Source organism: Manacus candei, unplaced genomic scaffold (genome assembly GCF_025592945.1).
Source record: "Manacus candei isolate 608988 ecotype Guabito, Panama unplaced genomic scaffold, ASM2559294v1 h1tg000103l, whole genome shotgun sequence".
Lineage (NCBI taxonomy): Eukaryota > Metazoa > Chordata > Aves > Passeriformes > Pipridae > Manacus > Manacus candei.
In genome coordinates this window covers 751148-770867 of record NW_026138151.1, presented here as the reverse complement: position 1 = coordinate 770867, position 19720 = coordinate 751148, and the positions used below count along the sequence as shown (strand labels likewise).

Genomic DNA, 19720 nt, shown 5'->3' with positions numbered 1-19720 from the left:
TGCCCCACAAACAAAACTTTTTGAGCAAAAAAACAAAGACCTTCTGTTTTGCCCTCCAAGGCAGTAGAAGATATTGCCAAAGCTCAATCGGAAAGCTCATTGCCTTCCATCGAGAATCAGAAAACTTTTTAATGTGGGGTAAAGAAAAAAAGAGTCAAAAATGTACCAGAGCAGAGAGCAGACAATTAAAAGAAACCAACCCCCACCCGAAAAAAAAAAACCACAAAACCACAAAATCCAACCAAACCAACCCAAAACCTTAACCCAAATACAAATACCTTACCTAAACACACAAGATATGCAATATTCTCCAATAGAGAATTCTTAAAATTTTAAAGGGATGAGAGAAAGCACAAGCCATGTCAAGTAGAATCAGCCATGACATCTGAAAACACACTGAGGTGTGCTCCATTTCTACAGTGATTTTTCCACTGGATGGGTACACATTGCTTTTGGTTTGGCAAACAACCAGACACACAGATAACACTGTTTGGGTGCACAAAATGCTTTATCCAGGAGGGCATTTTTTGGCTAAGGCATGTCAAAAATAGGAGATCTCACGTGGAAGACGCTTTTCTTGCACATGGCACTCATTCCAAACCAAATTATTTTTCTTCTTAGGACTTACAGTGCCAGGGGTGAACTGGAAGCTGGTGAGGAGCAGGATCTGGGCCACCAGGACAGCAAAGGACAGGTTGGCGTGGATGTGGTAGCGCTGGTTGCGGATGGTGCTGACAGACCTGGCAGGAGGCAGAAACACTTGTGAATAAAACAGCATTGCCAGAAGCAGTCCGAGAATATATTTATGATTTATCAGCAAGCATTTAGATTGACTTCTGCATATTGGTTTTGGTGGGGTTATCACAATGTCTTCTGAGCTCTCCTTCCACCAGGATGGAGTGGTACCTGAGTGGTTGCTTTGATATTCTGCTGCTGTCCTGAAGGCAGTAGAAAGATTGATTTGCACATGAAAAAGCTCTGTTCGTGACTAGTGGCAGAATGTCTCGAATGGTGCTGTGATACAGAGGAGGTCAGACCTGCACCTCACAGAAAGCACACTGCACCTTGCACCAGTCAGCCCACACTGTGCCACAGAACTCCTGGATTTATTTTGCTGGTATTTGCCTGTGTGAGAAATAAGGGAATGTGAAAAGACCTTTATTATAATTTTGACTTGTACTATTATCAGCTTCTGGGCACAGGAACTATAGCTCCATATGCAGATGGGCAGTGCCTATCTTGACAGAGACCTGACAGTGATTACAACATCATTTGAACACATCTCTCTTGGCTTTGCACAAAACAGCTGGAACTCGGACAAGAACATGCTTTCCTGGAAGTCTTCTGACCTCGTGTTTCTGTTCTCATCCAGAAAAAGGAAACAGAAAACAAAAACACTGATCTGAACATCTCGGGCCTTTCCCACAACTTCATTCTTCACTCTAAAAAGCAGTTCTGGTGATAACAGGTTCCCCATTTCCATCCATGCTGCCTGCCAGCCCCCACCAGCAGTTTTAATCATCTCGGGACACCCAGGCCATTGGTGATGGGAAATGTTGTGTGTCTCCTCCACTCAACTCCACCCACTCCCATCCTTTTGTTGTGTCACACTGGATGGGGGTGACTCCTGCAGCCACTGTGTGTGTGTCCCTGCAGCAGAGTGACATGGACTGGACGATGCAGACCATGGTTGTGTCAGCCCTGCCCTTCCAGCACTGCCATAGCCAGCGCTCCGCTGGAAGAGAACGAAGAGGGAAACGACGAGAAGTATCTGTGTCCTAAAAGGAATCCAAAGAGCCAGGATGTGTTGCCTGGTGCCAATGGCTTTCCAATAAAGAGCTTCTGGTGGTGGCAGGCTGGGGCAGTGTTCCCCAGGAGGCGAGCAGGACTGCCTGCCCTCCCGGGAACCGCCCGGCGCTGCCGGGACGCGGAGCAGCGAAGAACGTGCCAGATTCTTCTCCGCTTACGTTATGGTCATCTAACACCACATTGCAAAATTTCGCTTCAGCTGTTTAACGAGACCCTGCTCTCCAGTGAAAACCTAATCAAATTATTTCTGATTGGCAGTTTGAAGGATCCTGTGTGTAGGTGGGGTGCTTTAACCCCGGGACAGTCAGCAGGCCCCAAGCTCTCTTCCAAAAGTCTTCTCTTTGCCTCCAGTTTCTTGAGGAGTTTTCAGCCCTGCTGCAGCCACACCACCTCCCTTTACTCCTTTTTCCTTTCTAAACACTGTAACATCCAATTCTGCACTCAGACAAAAGTGGAGCAGATCATTCCCCTCAGCCTAAACATGCCCACAGCGCAGTGCCACATAGGCAGACGTTGGAGTTATTTAGAGTGGATTCTGCCACACGTTACACATTTAATCCAAGTATGACCAACACAGATCTCAAGACTTGGAAATAATACGGGGTTTGGAACAAAGGAACACTGCAATCAGTTTACTGTTTTTACAGCAAGTCCTTTTCCCTAGAAACTGGCCTCTTAATGGGATGTCCAAAATACATTCTTAGGCACAGAAATCAAAAGTTGAACTCCTGAGTAGGAAGAATATGGTTTAGTGTGTGAAAGGAGACAAAGAATCCCATTCCTTGCTGCTCAACCACTCTGCTGCACAACCTCAGTCAAGTTGCTTCACCCTTTGTCATGTTTTCTGGTTTTTGTTTAGAAACAAACCTCTATGAAATCTTCTTTCTTGGAAATGTTTGTATCAAGGCCAGCTGGGCCTCAAACTCAGTTATCACTGTTGGAAAACAAACAGGCATAAAGACCCTGAGTGCCCTGTAGCAGAAACATTCCAGTGCAAAGAGCCCTCCAAGGGGCTGCCCTGTTCCAGGCAGGAGGCTGCAGGGATCCAGAGGTTTTAAACACGAGCTGTGGAGTGAATATCACACTGCTTACAGTGTCCTTCATCCTCCTAAAACAACACATTAGATAACCAGCCTAATGGAGAACAGCAACTCGAAAATAAACGTGGCTTGTATGATGTAATTGTGTACATGTTGCACGAAACAAAAGGCAGGCAGCTCTAATGTTGACTGAGACTTCCTTTCTGGGCATTCCTTTATAAACACACTGCCTTCTAGCCCAAGAGCAGACAGAAGGACTGACTGTACACTCCAAACAACCCAAAGATGAGGGTAAGGGGGGCAGAGGGGGTGATCCTGCAGTCCTTGCTCATATTGTACTTGCTTTGAGCTCCCAACCAACTCTCCAGGTTTTTCTACAGTTCAGGAGTCTTGCAAGGAGGCTCCTTGCAAGACTCCTGAACTGTAGAAAAACATGGAAAGTTTAAAAAAAAAAATAAATCTAAAAATCCCTCACGGGATGGAAATAGCTCGCTGTATAAAGACCACCCCATTTCAGGAAATGAAAGTAATTTAGAAATAACCAACCAACTGTTACAAATACATGTGCAGAATCCAATTAAGGGAGGTTGTAGAATTAATAGCCTTTGTTTTATCCTGAGCACCTGAAGGGATCCTACTCGGTGGCCTGAAATGCACTGCTTCCCTTCCTGCAGTGATAGCTGCTCAGCGGGTTATTAATTTAAAATTACTCACGACAATATAGCAAATGTGACCAGCGTGATCGTCAGGCAGAAGATGGACAGAGCACAGCCAATGTAAGTGATGGAGGAGAGGGCCACCTGGTGTTCTCTTGCTAGCTGCACACAAAGGAAAGAAAAAAAAAAAAACAAAACAAAACAAAAACGAAATAACAACTATTAATTGATTTATCACACTGCAGAACCACGGGTCAGCGTTTCCTCCTCCAGCCATTCGTGAGGAAGCTGTTCACAGTCATTCCCTGCTGTTACTAGAGGGGGAAATGAGGAGCCAGCTCCAAACTCAGTCACACAGCCAGGGGATCCACATGCCCGTGGCATTTAGCTCCCTCTTTTATTTCCTCAACCAGGCTTTGCTCAGCACAAGCTGGAGTTTCTCTGCTGCTGCAGCATCATCCAGCCTGGGAACAGAGCAGTTTATTGGGCTCACAGGCAGAGTCAGTGGTGGGATCTGTCACAGGTAATGCTCTCACACAGCAATAATTTACATCACTATGCAAATACCAGAAGTGCTTCACAGCAGTGAGAACTGACAAACCCAGATAAGCCATAAATCACAGGCCATTTATAGCCCGCTCGTTTTGTTTAATTGTGTCACGTTTTCAGTGGCTGTTGAAGAGCTGGACTGACATCTACAGAATGGAAAACCCCAGAAAAGACCCAGTATGAGCAGTAGGAGTGCAAACCTCTCCTCTCAGCCTCTGTTTTTATCTACAGGCACCTTTTGTAGAAGTAATCCACTTTTCATGAACATTTAAACTGTAACTCCACAGTGCTCTCCACTAGGATCTGTGTTAAACCTGGATAGAGTCAATGCTGGAGGGACACCATGGTTTGGCCATTCATCTTAAACTAATCAGAGAGTGTGTTTTAATTTTCCATGCAAGTTCTCATAAAAGAATGACAAAAAAAGCCCCACCCAACAAAGGGAGCCAGGAAGTATTAATATATAATAAGTAGAACGAACTGAGGCAGGAAAAGGTTTTCTCATCTCAGAAGAATTTTCAAACATTTTTCCTGACTTGAATTTGGATAGAGTTGACATTTTCATAAACTGAACATAAACTGGGGGGGGAGGAATATATAGTCAATCAAAAAGTTTTAATTTTGATGCTTGAAATACTATGTTTTAATTTGAATCTCTGTTCACCATAAATTAAATTCCTAGCTGAAAACTCATTCAAAATATTTACTTATTAGAAAAAATACTGAAAGGAACAATATCTTTTCCAACTTTTTTACAGAAACTTTTATCTAATGAAAACTAATCCTTCCTCACATGTTTGGGACTTTCTATTGTTTTCCACATGCACAATAAAAATTTCCCTCCCAAACAAAGTATTTCATTAGAGATTATCAAACCCAAGCAGCCCCACCAATAAACTTCCCATTAAAATTCCTCTTTAAAGGAGAGAAATAACATGCCATGTGGTTATGAGGAAACAGAAACACAGACAAAAAGATGTGTTACATATGTACATTTTTCCTGCAATTATCTGCCAACAGAACCACCCCATGTACAGTAAGTTTTACAGCAGAATAACTTGTGGCTCACTCAGCAATCTGAGAACTATTAAAGGATGCAGCAGCAGCATTGGAAGACAACTGTTGCTATGGTGTTACAGTTCCTAGGAAATATGATGCAGCTCTTGAGTGGTTTTTCCTCTTCCAGCCAAAGGCACATTTCTTTTCCCTGACTCGGACAGCATCAGTTAAAGAAACAAAAGAGTTCTGTGTGCTGGACCAGCTTAAAAGCTCCATATAATTCCTACAGAAGAGATCCTATCGTCCCTCATTCCTCAGAGAAGCCATGTATAGCCTTTCTTCAGAGAATATTCCTGAAATAGGAGTAATCTCTGTGGTAAATTGAGCAGTTTAGAAGTGATTTCCTCATCAGGGATATTCATGTCCAGAATGGAGGGACCTTATTTCCTGATATCTCTGATACACATCCTTTTCTCTGGCTACAGGTGGTTTGCAATTCTACAGAAGGAGGAGAGGAGCAGAGGAAGCTTTCACAGCTTCAAATCACTCTGAAATCAGTGCTTCTCAGCAGTTCAAAGCTTTCCTTCACTCCTTTCACTCCCAAACTCCTGCAGCCAGAAAATGTTCCCTGGGGAGGTCAGAGCTGCTCAGTTCTCATTCAGGTTTGCAGGGATCTCTCACAGTGTTTGCACTGGCAGAGGATCTGCAAAGGGAAAATCATATACAAATACAGAAGATACAGAGGAGCAAACTAGTGGAAACTGGCAAAAATCATGGAATTCCAGAATGGTCTGGTTGGAAGGGACCTTAAAGCTCATCCAGTCCCACCCCCTGCCACGGGCAGGGACACCTTCCACTAGCCCAGGTTGCTCCAAGCCCTGTCCAGCCTGGCCTTGAACACTTCCAGGGATGGGGCAGCCACAGCTTCTCTGGGCAACCTGTGCCAGGGCCTCCCCACCCTCACAGGGAAGAATTTCTTCCTAATATCTGATCCAGATCTACTCTCAGTGGGAAGCCATTCCCCCTTGTCCTGTCACTCCAGGCCCTTGTAAATGGTCTTTCTCCACCTTTCTTGTAGCCCCTTCAGGTACTGGAAGGTCTCAATTAGGTCACCCTGGAGCCTTCTCTAGGCTGAACAATCCCAGTTCTCTTAGCCTTTCCTCAGAGGAGAGGGGCTTAATCCCTCTAAAAATCCACAGTTTTGTTTTTTTCCACAGTAATCCAAGAGAAGATGGTGATCACACAAACATCTTTTCCTCACTAATTTCTATCAAAACTAACATGCCTCTAAGACAGTCTTTCTCTGGGTTTTAGTTCAGTCTTCCTCCAGAAACCCCTGCAGGGCAAGACATAATGAGAATCAAGTTCTCCCAAATGGAGCCTGTATTACTTAGAAACAAAAAAAAAAGTGGAAAAAAAATCTCTTAACAATAAAATGTAGAAGATTCTCTGAACCATAAAATAACCTACACAGGGCCCTGCATCTGCAACTGGAGATTGCTCTTGCTCTGGTAAACACAACCAGAATCTGATGATGCTTTAAGGATGATGCTCTTAATACCAACATCAGTCTGGTGGGAGCTACTTCAAAAGCAACAGTGCTGCAGTTCACCCCCTCATCTTGCCCAGTGTGAAGGACAGAAAGCCTGTAGTTAGCTTGCAACCTTTTTTTTATCATTATTAAGGAACCAGTGATAGGTGTTCTCAAACTGAGCTGTCGGGCTGGAGGGGTCCAAGAGGGGGTCCCTGTTCAGAGCAGCTGGTGAAACCAGCTCCTTTCTGTGGATCATGTGAACTCCAGGGGGAAGGATACAGTAGGAAAAGAAGGCCTGGGATTATTTCCAGGGTGTGCAGCCTTGTTTCAGGGATTTGTACAAGAGAGAAGAGAACCCGTGTTTAAGATATCAGATCTCTAACTCCCCACAGCCCAGCTGTCACAGCACACGTGTGGAGTGCTCCCACTGCAAGGGATAACAAGCAGCAGTTTGTTACAAGTACCTGGGTAGTCAAAGTGTTGTGAATCATCAATTGAGAAACAATTTCCTACAAATTCCAATGCTCTGATATGGGCTGATTTCATCTTACCTCAGCTTGTCTTTTTTAAAAGTTTTCAGCCTTCCTGTGTGATTGTGGAATAGAAAACAGTAATTTGGGATGATCTTGCAGTCAGCACAAAAATGCTAATTGGGCTGTAATGTTATTATTAAAGAAAATAGTGTGAAAAAGTTCCAAATAAAACATTCAGCAATCTGTGAAGTAGTCCCATGAGCCTGATTCTCACACTTGTCCCAATCCACATTAAATTATTCTTTTCTTCTAACAGGTTTTGCTTCTTTTGGGTTTATACGGTCATTCTCTTACTCTGCAGCGAGCTGAAAAGCCAGGAAACGAGCTCATACAGCCCCGAGTGTTAGTAATCACAAACACTAAAAGACAGATGTTTCTTAGTTCCAGCTTTGACAAAGTCAAATCAAAAATTCCTGCCTCACATAACACTCCCACCCTTTTGGTTGAGGCTGTAACACCCTTTACCTTGCAAGTGTTGCTAACAGCGTGGGCAAAGAGCTGGTGCTTTCAGCAGACCCACCCATCTGTGGTATTAGTCTATTGTCTCAGCCTTGTTCTCCCTTGTAAAAGTCAGTGCATTGCTCAACACTTTTATTTGGGAAACTCTCAGGCAACTGGATGGTCTGAGAAACAATCCTGGAAAGACACCAGCTCAGACTCCAAATGTATATTTTTCATTTCTGATGCTGTTCGTGGTGACATGTAACGCCTCTGTTCAAACAGAGCTGCACAGGGAGATGAAAATATATTATTGTAATGGGATGGTACTTTTCATCTCTGGGAAAGGTCAGTTCAGGCTGAAAGGTTATTCAATAGGCTCTATATCTAGATCAGAAAATCTAATTGTTTATCTCAGGTTACTGAGTGTCTGTATATACAACCCAGCACACCAACCCACCACAAAGGTAGATGGGCTACAGGAACACAACTCAGCTCAGAGCATCTGCCTGGGCCACACAGGGCCCTCTGCTCAGTGTGCCCTTGCTTGGTGTGACATTTGCACCCCTGTCCCTTTTGCTCATTCTTCACCTCTCAGTCACTTGACCACAAGTTTTCTGCTTTGCAAAGGGTGTACTTTGGGCTCTCTCCAAAGAAAGGGATGTTTTGGGGAAGTGCTAACCTAAAATTTTCTTTTTCACATACTGCAAAACATCCCTCTGTGTCCACCTTTAAAAGCAACACGTCAGACAAAGGGCTGAGTTCAAACACTTAAACCAAGGTTTGTCACAGCTGATCCTGAAAGGGTTTTTCCCTATACCAAATTACAGCTTGGCCATTTAGGCACTAAAAGTAGTAATTTCACTGTCTAAACTACTTTAGAAATCTCATTTTTGAAAAGCAATTCATCTTCTTCTAGAAAAAGATAAGTTCTTTAACCAAAAAATGTTTTACAGACTTCAAAAAAAAAAAAAAGTCCTGCAAGCTAAGGATTATATCATCCCTCCCATTTGTATCTTAGTGTTACTTACTTTGAGAACCCAGAACATATCTTTGCATATGATCATATAGTGCATACATTTTATAAAACCAAAGTTATTTGTTCACTGGTAGAAACATAAGACATGACATTTGCATTTTGCCCTGAGTGCAAACGTAGGAGTGAGTTATATTTTAATGTCCCTTTTGGTCAGTGTTCCATCCCACAGGATCATTCCCACTGTGACATTACGAGGAGGGGTGGGTTTCTCCCTGTTTATCCAACTGACAAATCTGCCATGAGCTGTCCACCCTCTGGCCTGGGCTGAAATCCACCCTCAGCCCCTTCTTGTGCAAAGGCTGAACAACCTCTTCTGACACATTTCCTGGGGGGAGGAAAGGGGTGAAAAATCAAGGTTCAGCCAGTGCTATTGAAGCTGCACCTTTAAAATGCAATCTGAATCCAATTAAGAAAAGGATGAATAATTAACTTTGGCAGCCTGAGTGTCTCAGAGACATTAAAATGCTGGCCTTGGCTGATGAAGCTAATGGTTTTAATTGCCTCCAGAAAGGCTGCTGAAATTCAGTTTCAGTCCAGAGAGGCCTTTATTTATATGTTAAATAATAATAAAAATACAAATCTCTGTTTTCCTTCAGCTTGTCAAGCACTTTGCTAGGTACATAACATTATGGCTTCTCCAAATTAACATCTGTGTTGAGTTCAGGAGGCTCAATCTACTCCCTGACACCACAGAAATTATTTTGGTGGGGCCATGTTTAATGGCACTGCACAACCACTACTCACAGAAAGGGAAGTCTACCTTGATGCAGAAACTTCTTTTCTCAAGTCACAATGTATCAGACACTGCGAGCTCGAAGAAAAAAAGGCCTCTGAGAGTCACACTTTGCGGTGCAATCACCTTTATCAGCCATTTCCAGCAGAATTGCTTTCGAATTCCCATTCTCTATTAACTCCACAACTCCTAGGGATCTGCAGTAAAGTGCTACAGAGGGGTTTTTTCAGGATTACAGGTACATTTTCCTCCAGCCAGCCCAGCCTGGTGCTGCTTATTTAAAACTTTTCACTGTTGCGCGAAAAATACAGAATTTTCCAAACGTCTCTGCCAAGATATTAATTAGTATTTTTAAAAGCCCCCATCATTTTTCGAAGCGGTTCTGAGCAAGATGCCATCAAACAGTAGGTAATCTGCTCATTACAGATCTCACACAGCAAGTTCTTGGTTCAAATGAAGCTTGAAGGAAGAGTGGCAGGGAGGAAGGACTCAAGTGGCGAAGCCCTGTCAGATTATAACAAAGTTTGGGGATCAGAAAAGCAGGCATTTTCAAGTTCTTCATATCTGTTAGTGCAAAAAAAAAGCAGTGTGGGTTTTCTGCCTTCGTTACAGGCCTAATGCTGGCAGTGTTTCTCAGGGAATGTTAAATGCTGCAGTTACAGCAGATTATCCCCTGTGACACCCAAGGAGCTGCTTTTGCCTGTACACCTGAGACTTGGACATCTGTTCTCTGCCTTCTGTTCCAGCCAGAGCAGGCTCATCCTGTTCTCCAATTAACAACCAAAACAAAGTCCACCACAGAGAGCTACGAGAAGGATCAAACCCAGCAGGGCTCCTGCAGGCTCTTGCAGGCAGAGGAATGATGGTCTCCTGCCAGACTGAGTGTGAGACTGTTCAGAGCAGTTGAGGTTAATTAAATACCCAGCTCCCAGTAAGATTCTACAAAAATAGGTATGTCTCCTTTTGACTCAGAAGGGTCTATTTGGATTCAGGGCTGTGGATAACTGAGTTTTGCACTGCAGCCCAGCAGCAACAGGTACCCAGCCCTGAACCACCCCTACACCACACTTTGGGGAGAAAGGGCATGAAAAGGCCAACACAGGAGACAGGCTGAACTCAAGAGTACAGAATTACTAAATTTAAAAATATTCAACAGAGAACAGTGATGGATAAAGGTGCAGTATCATAACTTTTTTATACTGCGTGGGGAAATCCTTTAGTCAGCAAGAAGAACTGGCTGCCAAGTGGTTCAATGCTTTCATTTCCACCATGGAAAGGAAGTCTCTGTTATTTTACTAAGTATTCTGATTCAAATAGAATATTCTATCGTGCTTCTTGAACAAAGGAGTTCTTTTGACCATTATAACACTCTTAAATATTTGTGCTTTCCAAAAATAAAAAGTCATTTTTTATTCTCCTCTGCTGAGTGAAATTCAGTAACTGCCAAACAATTCTCTAAGGAATTTGAAGGGTTTAGTATCCTGCAGCACCAGTCCAACTTTTTACATGTAATTCTGTGGGATTAAGGACAAGGAAGGTGTCTCCTATTTCCTCCCATCAAAATCAACGAAGCTGTACTGGCACAGGAGTGGAACAGCAAAAGAATGAACAATTGCTCTGAGTTAAAAATCAAGACTATTGCTCAATTTTCAGAAAAGATGAGCATGGATATAGTAAGGACAAAAGAAATATGATGCACAATCACACTGTGAACACATCAGAGAGAAATGCTCCTCCATGGGGACAACTTCCACTGCAATAAAATGGAGGGGGAAGTGGAGAGAGTGAGAAAGAGCAAAGAAAGTTTACAAAGCAATACTAGAATAAACACTCAGGCTGATTTGTCTTTGTTCATCTGATGGGTAAGGGCTGTTTGAACTGTCTGCAGAGATCTCTTCAGCTAAACAAACTGTCAATGGTAATAAACAAGGACCAAAGAAATCAAAATGCCTATCCAATTTTTAAATATGCAACACAAAAGAAAAATCACTGGGCTAAGGCATTATTCTTTTTATGTTTCCAGCAATGAAAAGCGTGCTGAGAAAAGTAATTACATTAAAATTACAAAACAGCAGAAATCAGGGAGTGCCACATTATTTCCATTTCATTGTCCTATTAGAGAATGTAGCTGGCTGAAAATTTTAAGAAAAAGGGTTATCACTTCAGACTGCTATTTTATTGCACCCAGAGTGCAATGTTTGATTAATAACTGCAATATTAGATTTAGGAAACAATGCTCCAAAGTTATAAATTACACACCTATCCCCCATATTTTTAAAGCATTCACAATATTAAGACATTTTCAAAGCCTCCTTTATAAACAGCAATTGATGCACTTTGTTCTCAGTCAGTCATACGTTATCAAAACTTACTGTCAAACTCAGCTATAACAGTGAAAAATAAAATAAAAGCACACATATTGCCCCAAAGAAGAAACTCGGGATGCCTTTCTTTTTGTAAATAGAACCTCACAGCTAAATCCCCAAGCCTTTTCAAAATCCTGGGCTCCCTGAAGATGGGTTGTCTCTATAGCTCCAGCTGCAAGATCAGATGTTCTTAAACATTTTTCCCTTTATAAACACCACTCTGCTTTCAAGCCTGTTGGTGAGGGGCTTGTGCTGTATTGATTGATCCTCTCTTCTGAATTATGAGCAGGACAAAACCCAAAGTCATTTCTAGTTTTAGAAATGCAGAAAATGTGGTCAAAACCCCAAACAATTTCTACCACAGATTGTATGACACTATTGCTTCACTGGAAATGTCCATCCACATGTGAACTTTATAGTAGTAATTTTTATACTCTCGCAGTTGGAAAAGACAGGAAGAGGGAAAAAAACAAGGGAAAAGGACAATTTAAGAGAATGGTCTGGGAGTAATAAATATTTCAGTTGTGTCTTGCATTGGTCCCTTGGGGGAAGTGGACCCAAGCTTCGAGCTCTATTATCTCTGGGAGACAATGATTCCCCTTTGGAAGGATTTTTGAACTCTGGGTCCCCAGGTGTCCACCATCCTTTTGCTGAACTGACATTTATGTGGCAGATGGTACAAATAGCCTGGCATGCCTTGGAGATGTTGGATCACTATAAAAATAAAAACTGCCAGATGGCTGGCATGTTCCTTGGCAGGAGCACAGGGCCCCACTGAGTGATGAGGGGAAGTAAAGCTGCCCAAAATGAAATAGTAGCATCCGAATTTTCTTTGAAGTGCTTTTGAGATGAGCCTTACTCCGAGTTGGGTTTGATTCCTGCTGTCCAGGAAGCACCCTGAGCCATCCCTCTGTCTGTCTGGGCCAAGAGGAGTGTTGCTCGTGCCTCTCCTCCCCGTGTCACCTGTCCCTCCTGCCCCAGGAATGGGACCTCTCCACCAGCCTTTTCCCCTCCAGCCAGAAGTTCCAAGGGGTGCTGGGTGCAGGAGGAGGTGTTGCAGGTTGAGATCTCCCCAGGCTCTCTGCCACTTGAGGGGACCTCATCTCCCAGCCTCTGCTGCTCTTCTCCAGGTTCGGGCACAGCAGAAGATTCTTGTACCACAGTGCCACAAGAAAACCACCACAGGGAGCACATCACCCTGGGTGCCTTCTGCTTGGGCTTCCTCCAGAAGAAGCAAACATAAACCAGCGTAAACACACATCCAGCTAAAGGGATTATTTCTTTTTCCTGCCACAGCTGTACTAGTGCATCAGTGTCTCCCTAAGCACAGCACTGCAGGGTGCTGGCAGCCAAGGTCTGTTCTGGCTGCACCAGCTGAAGGAAAAACTGGAACACTGGTCTGTGGGTCAAGGAAAGAGAAGGACAGATGTGAAGTCCCAAGAGTGCAGCCTAAGCAATGGTTTGCTGTGAGGGACTTGACCCTCCCTCAGGTTCCCTTGTCAGAAAGGGAAGCTTAATCAGAGCAATGAGTTTCCCAGAGGAGGGTGCACAGATCAGCCAATATCACACCTACTCTGAACATCCCACTTACATTTATTGTTGGGAAGATGCAGTTGAATAATTCTCCATCTTACTGACTTGATCACAGTAGTGAAAAGAGTTCTCAACCAAGCTTCCAAGTACTGATTGTGTGCTGACCTTAATTACATCCATGCGACTCCACGAAAGCAATCAAGGGCTGAACATGTCCCTTCAGGAACATTCCACTCATCTTTGGTCACATTTTACCTTCAATCAACTTATTTATTTGGTTAAACCAGCTCATGACCATTAATCTCCAAAATTCAAAATAAATGCTATAATTCCTCAAGTGAAAACCAACAAGACAAATGAATCTCAGCGAGCAAGAATTCGGGCCAGGCGTGATACAGACATAACAGCAGAGTGATAAAACACAAATAATTCCAGCATTCCTTGGGGGCCAATTCATCAGCAGGCTAACAGGTCAGTGCCAGGCTGACATCTGAGCACCACATGGTTGTAAGTTTTTCCAAGATGGTTATTTCATTCCCAAAATAAACTTGTTACAACTGCTAATCCCCTGCATCCCTGAAAGCATCTAAACCTCACACATGTACCCCGAGCTCATCAGCAGCATTGTTCATGCCCTTCTTTCACAGTCACCACGACTCCAGTGCTTTCAAGCTCTTGCTGAAATGAATATAAAATCTGGAGTGGTGTTCAACTACATTTGTGATCCGAGCTCAGTTTTAACTAATTCACGGCATTTAAAGTCCTTCTTCTTCACATCCTGGTGTACAGCCCACAGATATGAGAGTGAAGGTTCATTTTGTCCCATTTAAGTTAAAATTCCAGAATTTAAATTTTTTTCTTTGTGACCGCTCTCTTTCAATTTCTTTCTCTGAATATTGGAATAAAAACACCTTTTCATCTCAGCAGATTTCAGCCTCTGGAGATTACTTCCAGCTGGCATACAGTAGAACAGTGACTGAATTAATCTCACCTCTTTTGGGCCAAGATCAAGAAGAAAACTCAAGAACTCACAGCTTGTTGCTAAGAACCTTCTTGCATTTCTATGCTCCCTGGAAATTAGACCCACCTGACAGTCTGTGCCATAAACATCTAACAATCCAGCATCCCTCAGCTCACAGCTCAAGCACTCAAGAGAAAGCACCATCAGATGCAGGATATCCTACAGTTTTCTTCCTATGAGTGTCTCACTGAAACAAAATGAAATCCATGTGAGACAATTTAATTCCTCCCCAAGCCAGGTGCATATATTACTATCACAGTTCTGTATCTTACAATAAACTTGCAATGATAAAAAACATTGGGAATATAGCAAGGGATTTATGTGCACAAGAGATGCACAAAATGTGTAAATATGTAGAGTGATCTGCTGGATATTGGTACAGGTGGGAAAAGGAGCAGGAAGGGAGGCACTGGGGGAGGGTGAGCAGGTCAGAATCATGCTGTGGTTCTGTAAGTGGGAAAAGGTAGCTTTGACCATGTGAAGGAATAAAGAGAAGGAGTTAGGCAAGGAGATTCTTGCTGGAGTTTAACACAGCTGGGAAGAAAGAGTCACCATCCTCGACAAACAGTTCTTGTACCAGCTCAGCTCTGTGGTCATCAGAAATGCTCACCACACCCATTCCTGGGGCAGAGCAGGCACTTCTGAGGAAGGTCACTTATTGTTGGTGATTGTTGCTTAGAGACACCTTGGCTTTGCCTGCACTCCCTGAGGATGCTGTGCTCTCCGGGTGGGAACAGCAAACTCTAAATAACTGCAATGCCTCATTAATGGAATGATTATGCCTTTTTTTTTTCTTTTTTTTTTTTTCCTGAGCAGAAAGAAAATCAATATGAAAAGGAGCTGAGAGAGAACACTTATCACACTGAGCTGGTCTCAAGAGTTCATGGATTTCCACACCAACAGTGCTCCCCCAGCTCTGTGTGCTGGTCTGTATCACAACCCTCTACAACTGTCAATATTCCCCTTTTTAATTTTGTTAATTGTTTTCTGTGCAGCTGCTTGCCTTTCTGCAAGGAGTGGTAGAACTATTTATACCTGGTTTTACTGCTGCATTAAAGGCCATTCTGGTGCCCTTGGAGAGGATGTCTGACTCTTGCTGCTCCCCTGAGAGCTGCATTTATCAGCATGATGGAGAGAAAGGGAAATTATACTTTCCATAGGAGAATGGAAATGTAAAACACTCAAAGAATTCCCATGAAAAATGAATTAACTTTTTTTGGTACCAAAATATAGCATTTGATGAAAAACGCTGCAGTTTTCAGGCAATGCATTTCCAACAACTTATTTACATTTTTTATGAAAAACAGGCCCTTTTCTGCAAGAAGAAAATGAAACATTCTGTCAAAAATAGTGTTCATATGGAAAAATTTCATTCATTTCTATTTTTATGGCCACAGATATATAATAGCTGTATAAACAGAACTGTTCAAATGTGGGCATTTGCATACTCCTACTCTCTCTTTTACTTGTCTCATATTATCTGTGCACTTCATTTACGATAAGAAAAATAAAATACACACAAGTTCAAGATCAAATATAACATCATTGCAACAATTTCTTAGAGCATTGACAATCTAATATTCCAATGGGTGATTCAAATGGGCCCTTTGGACCTTGGCTTATGAATTTCAGAACATGGTGAATGACATGAATAGGTGCTTAAAACCCACAGCACTGTAACATTTACTTAAGAGGGTTCCAAGGACACCTGAAAGGAGTTTCCAATTGTGTAGTTGATTCAGTGGGCTCTAATGCTCAGACATTTGAGGCAAATACTTAGGGAATGTTTCAGGAATTTGTAATTGAGCACAGTCTTCTTGTACAGCTCAAAAGCCAGGAAGCCTGTCTTTGTGTGACTCTCAGCTTCATGCCAATTACACAATGAAGGTAACACTTTTTTTCACTACTTAAAATATTAATACCACAAGATAAACATAGATGGTCAATTTAAAGGGTATGTCCTGGACAAAGATTTGGGATGAGATTTTCCTTTTATTGTAAAAGGAGGGGAAAACAATGCAAAAATATTCCACACAAATTCAGGTGGATGGAAATGCATTAGACCAAAAATTTAAGGAGAGAGGAAATATTGAAAATGGAAGCATTAAAGGACTGTGAGAGAGATACCTGAAGGTTCATCCACATCCAACCTTTCCTGCTTATGCATTTCAGACCTCTTCAGGAAAATTCGATTCCAAAGGCTTTGATGTGAAATCTCTTTTTTCTCCAATTACTAATATTGCACAATACTAAAACTTATTGCAGAGTCCCACTAATCACCACAATTTTAAATCTGTTTCTTTGAAAGCTGGACCTTCAGAACTATTCCCCAGTTAAAAGTCAACTACTCTTGCAGTGGCCTTTTATTGGTGGCTGTTCCTGTTCAATCCTGGCTAATTCCCTGTATGCTGCTGTTTAAAAAGGTTAATAACAGTGCATTTGTCTCAGGATACTTTTGTCTCACAAGGTTGGAGGTCTTCAGTGAAAGCTGCATTTTATTATCAGTATGAAGATCTCCTAGAAAAATTATACTTGGAAAGCAGCTGGAGTCGTTAGGTGCTTTGCAAGTAATAAAGATAATAACAGTTAGATAAAACCCAGATGACCCGAAGAAGCCAACTCCCGGCTTCTAATCTGGGATGAGCCAGTCCTTGGAAGGACTTTGGTGCTGCTCAGAGGTGTAACCCTGCTCAGAGTTCCCTTGCACTGCAAGCTGACCCCTGCATCTGCAGGAACCTGTGCTGCCCTCACCAGCCCACACTGCCCATCCTGCAGCAGGTGTTTTTTTGGCAAAGCTGCTGCCTAAAAGGAGAGCAAACCCATCAGTTAAGCAGAGCCTGAGACAAGGCCATATAATCAATGGGCCCATGGTAACAGAACTGACAAAACCCCTCCAGCTGCACCACAGAGGACACCACCCTTGTTAGCAGCACACAGGGATAGCTGTGGCAGGAGGAGTCCTCCTGAAGCTCTTCAGCCTGTTAATTTATATTATTGGGATGGTGTCTGCAGAAAACTGAGAATGTGCCAGAGAGTATAAATTTGACAGACAATTTGTATATGCTCCTTTAAATGTGCCGTTGGTAAATTATTTATATTACACGTTCATCATTTATTAACTGAGGGTTGCTCGGAGCAGAGCTTCATCCCTATCTCCACTGGATCCTCCCGGGCAGAAGTACACCTAAAAAAAGTGGTGAGAACATTTCTCATGCTCATGGCAGTGCTGGCTGTCTGATTGCTAAGATCCAGGATGGGGCTGACCTTGCCTGCTGCTGAGTTTTGGAGAGGGAGTCCTTCAGCAGGAGCAACACTTCACCTGTCAGGAGCAGGCACTCTGCTCCATCTCTGTACCATGAAGAGAAGACCATGTCTGGTGTGCAAAACAATGTTTTTGCCATCAAAGTTTCATCTGAAACCAGTGACTAGTGTGAATAGCAAGCAAAGGTCCTGGGTAAAGAGAGAAAGAGTCACGTTCCACATGAAGAGATGCTTCCTTGCCAACTCTTTGGACAACGGAACTGAACATAGAGAAAACTATACATAAGGGGTTCACCCTCAGCTCTAAAGCACTGGTTTGCTTCTCATGCTCCTTCCACACAAGCCCCTGCTTGGCAACAAGGAGAAGAAGCAGCAGTGGGGAGACACCTGGAAAGCTGGCAGAGATGAGAGCAGGGGCCAGCTGGCAGCAGAGCTCACTTCACATGGAGTTTGAGCTCAGATGTTCATATTCCACAAATCTAGTTACCAAAACCCTAAACAGCCACATCTCAGCTGTCTCTGTCTTGAAAACGAATCATAAAAGCCAAGGTCACCTGTACAATGTCCTCTAGTGCTTTTCCTGCCTAGAACTTTAAGAAATCACGCCCAAACACTGAGAATAAGGTAAAGAGAATTCTGACCTACCACAGGTATGCTTCATTTCAGTTCCCAAAAGTTTTAAAACATAAATATAGTCAAGAAGTATTAAAACATCCCACCAGATAGCAAGATGTAGAATAAATCTGAGTTGGGCATAAATAAGCCCAGTCCTAATCACTTAACTGATGAGGCATGAGGAGGAAACTGATGTCTTTATGCTTCATTTTTACCAGATAGATTTATTCCTTTGCTTAATCTCACCTTCAGAGGCACCACTTGCATCAGAATGGCGAAGTTAGTGAGGTGGTTACAGAGACACACCGAGTAGTTGAGGTCCCCACTCTCACGCACACAGCCTTCATTAGACCAAACACCAGTTCCATCGCTGCAAAGCACACAAAAAATGGAACACAGTCTCTTAGCAAAATGCATCTTATGCAGGTTAATTTGACATGCATTGTACTATATAGGAGATAAAAATTTGGGATGCCATCTCAGGCTGGAGCATCCACAAACACTGCTAGTATCTTCTCAATTCCATCATGGAAATAGTTAAGGAAAATATTTACCTGGACCTGGACAAGGTGCAGTTGAGTCCTCTACATGAATGTTTCTAGAGATTTCTTCCCAGTTTTATAGTCAATTGGGTTTTGTCACATCACCCTCAGGGGCAGCAACAGCAGCTCCTGCTCCCCTGAGGGTGTGGCTGGGCAGGCTGTGGGACCTGAGCCCAGGTCTGGGAGATGCTCATGAGTCTAACTTTTCTTGGAGCCAGGGAAAAACAGAATTCCCTGTGCTATCACAGTCCTGAAGTGGGGTGGGGACAGAAAAGCCACAGGCACAGGTCTGTGGGTGTTCTGTGGGCTCAGGCACCAGAGGTCACCCACCCAAACTGCCCGACCTTCCCTATTTATTACTTTTGATATTATTCTGGGTCCTGCAGCTCCACTGAGTGATCTGCATTGTCTCAGTACTTATTTTGAAGATTAGTGTTACCTCACACTTCTGTCCTTCGAGACCTCCTTGAATTCTCAAAGAGAGTCTGTTGTAGGTCACAGACTAATTCCTTATTCTTTAACTACCACGCACTAGGGAATAAGATCACCTTGACACAAATGAAACTCACTTGGAAGGACAGATTTCATATTTAAGTTTCTACCCCGAGGCAAAGCCTCAAGGGCCCAAGCCCCAGTGGGGAGCAGCACAGGAACAATGCCACAACCATATTAATTTGCTGCAGTAAAATCTGTTTCTAATTTATTGTAATTTGTGAGTAACCATAACAACGGGTAACTGCCAACAGCTGGGACAGTTCAACACATTTGAAACAAAACTTCAATAAAACAATTACAGTGACCTTCCCAAGTGCAAGCTGGTAGGAGGGATCACAGCATGGGCTGTTGCTACATAAATTAGGCTTATACCGTTATGGCTCAAAAACTGTTAATCTCCATCAAATTCAAAATTCAGTATTTGTATTAATTCTCAATTAATTCAGTAAGAGCAGCACGTTTCCAAATCAAAACCAGATGAAATGTATTCAGAGCAAAAAAAAAAAAAATAGAAAAAGAAAAAGCTAGTTCTTTTCCATAGCTCTTATTTTCCAACT

At 42.8% G+C, this 19720-nt stretch overlaps 1 protein-coding gene across 4 annotated transcripts in view; it reads right to left on the bottom strand.

The window, feature by feature from the left end:
• ADGRD1 (adhesion G protein-coupled receptor D1) overlaps nt 1-19720 on the bottom strand; it is a 136882-nt gene that overhangs the window by 39983 nt on the left and 77179 nt on the right. For all 4 annotated transcript variants that reach the window (XM_051769134.1, XM_051769135.1, XM_051769136.1 and 1 more), the window contains 3 exons: nt 18373-18496; nt 3564-3667; nt 629-740 (listed from right to left, as the gene is read on the bottom strand). In XM_051769134.1, the coding sequence (XP_051625094.1) occupies nt 629-740; nt 3564-3667; nt 18373-18496 (340 nt within the window). The remainder of the gene's footprint in view (nt 1-628; nt 741-3563; nt 3668-18372; nt 18497-19720) is intronic.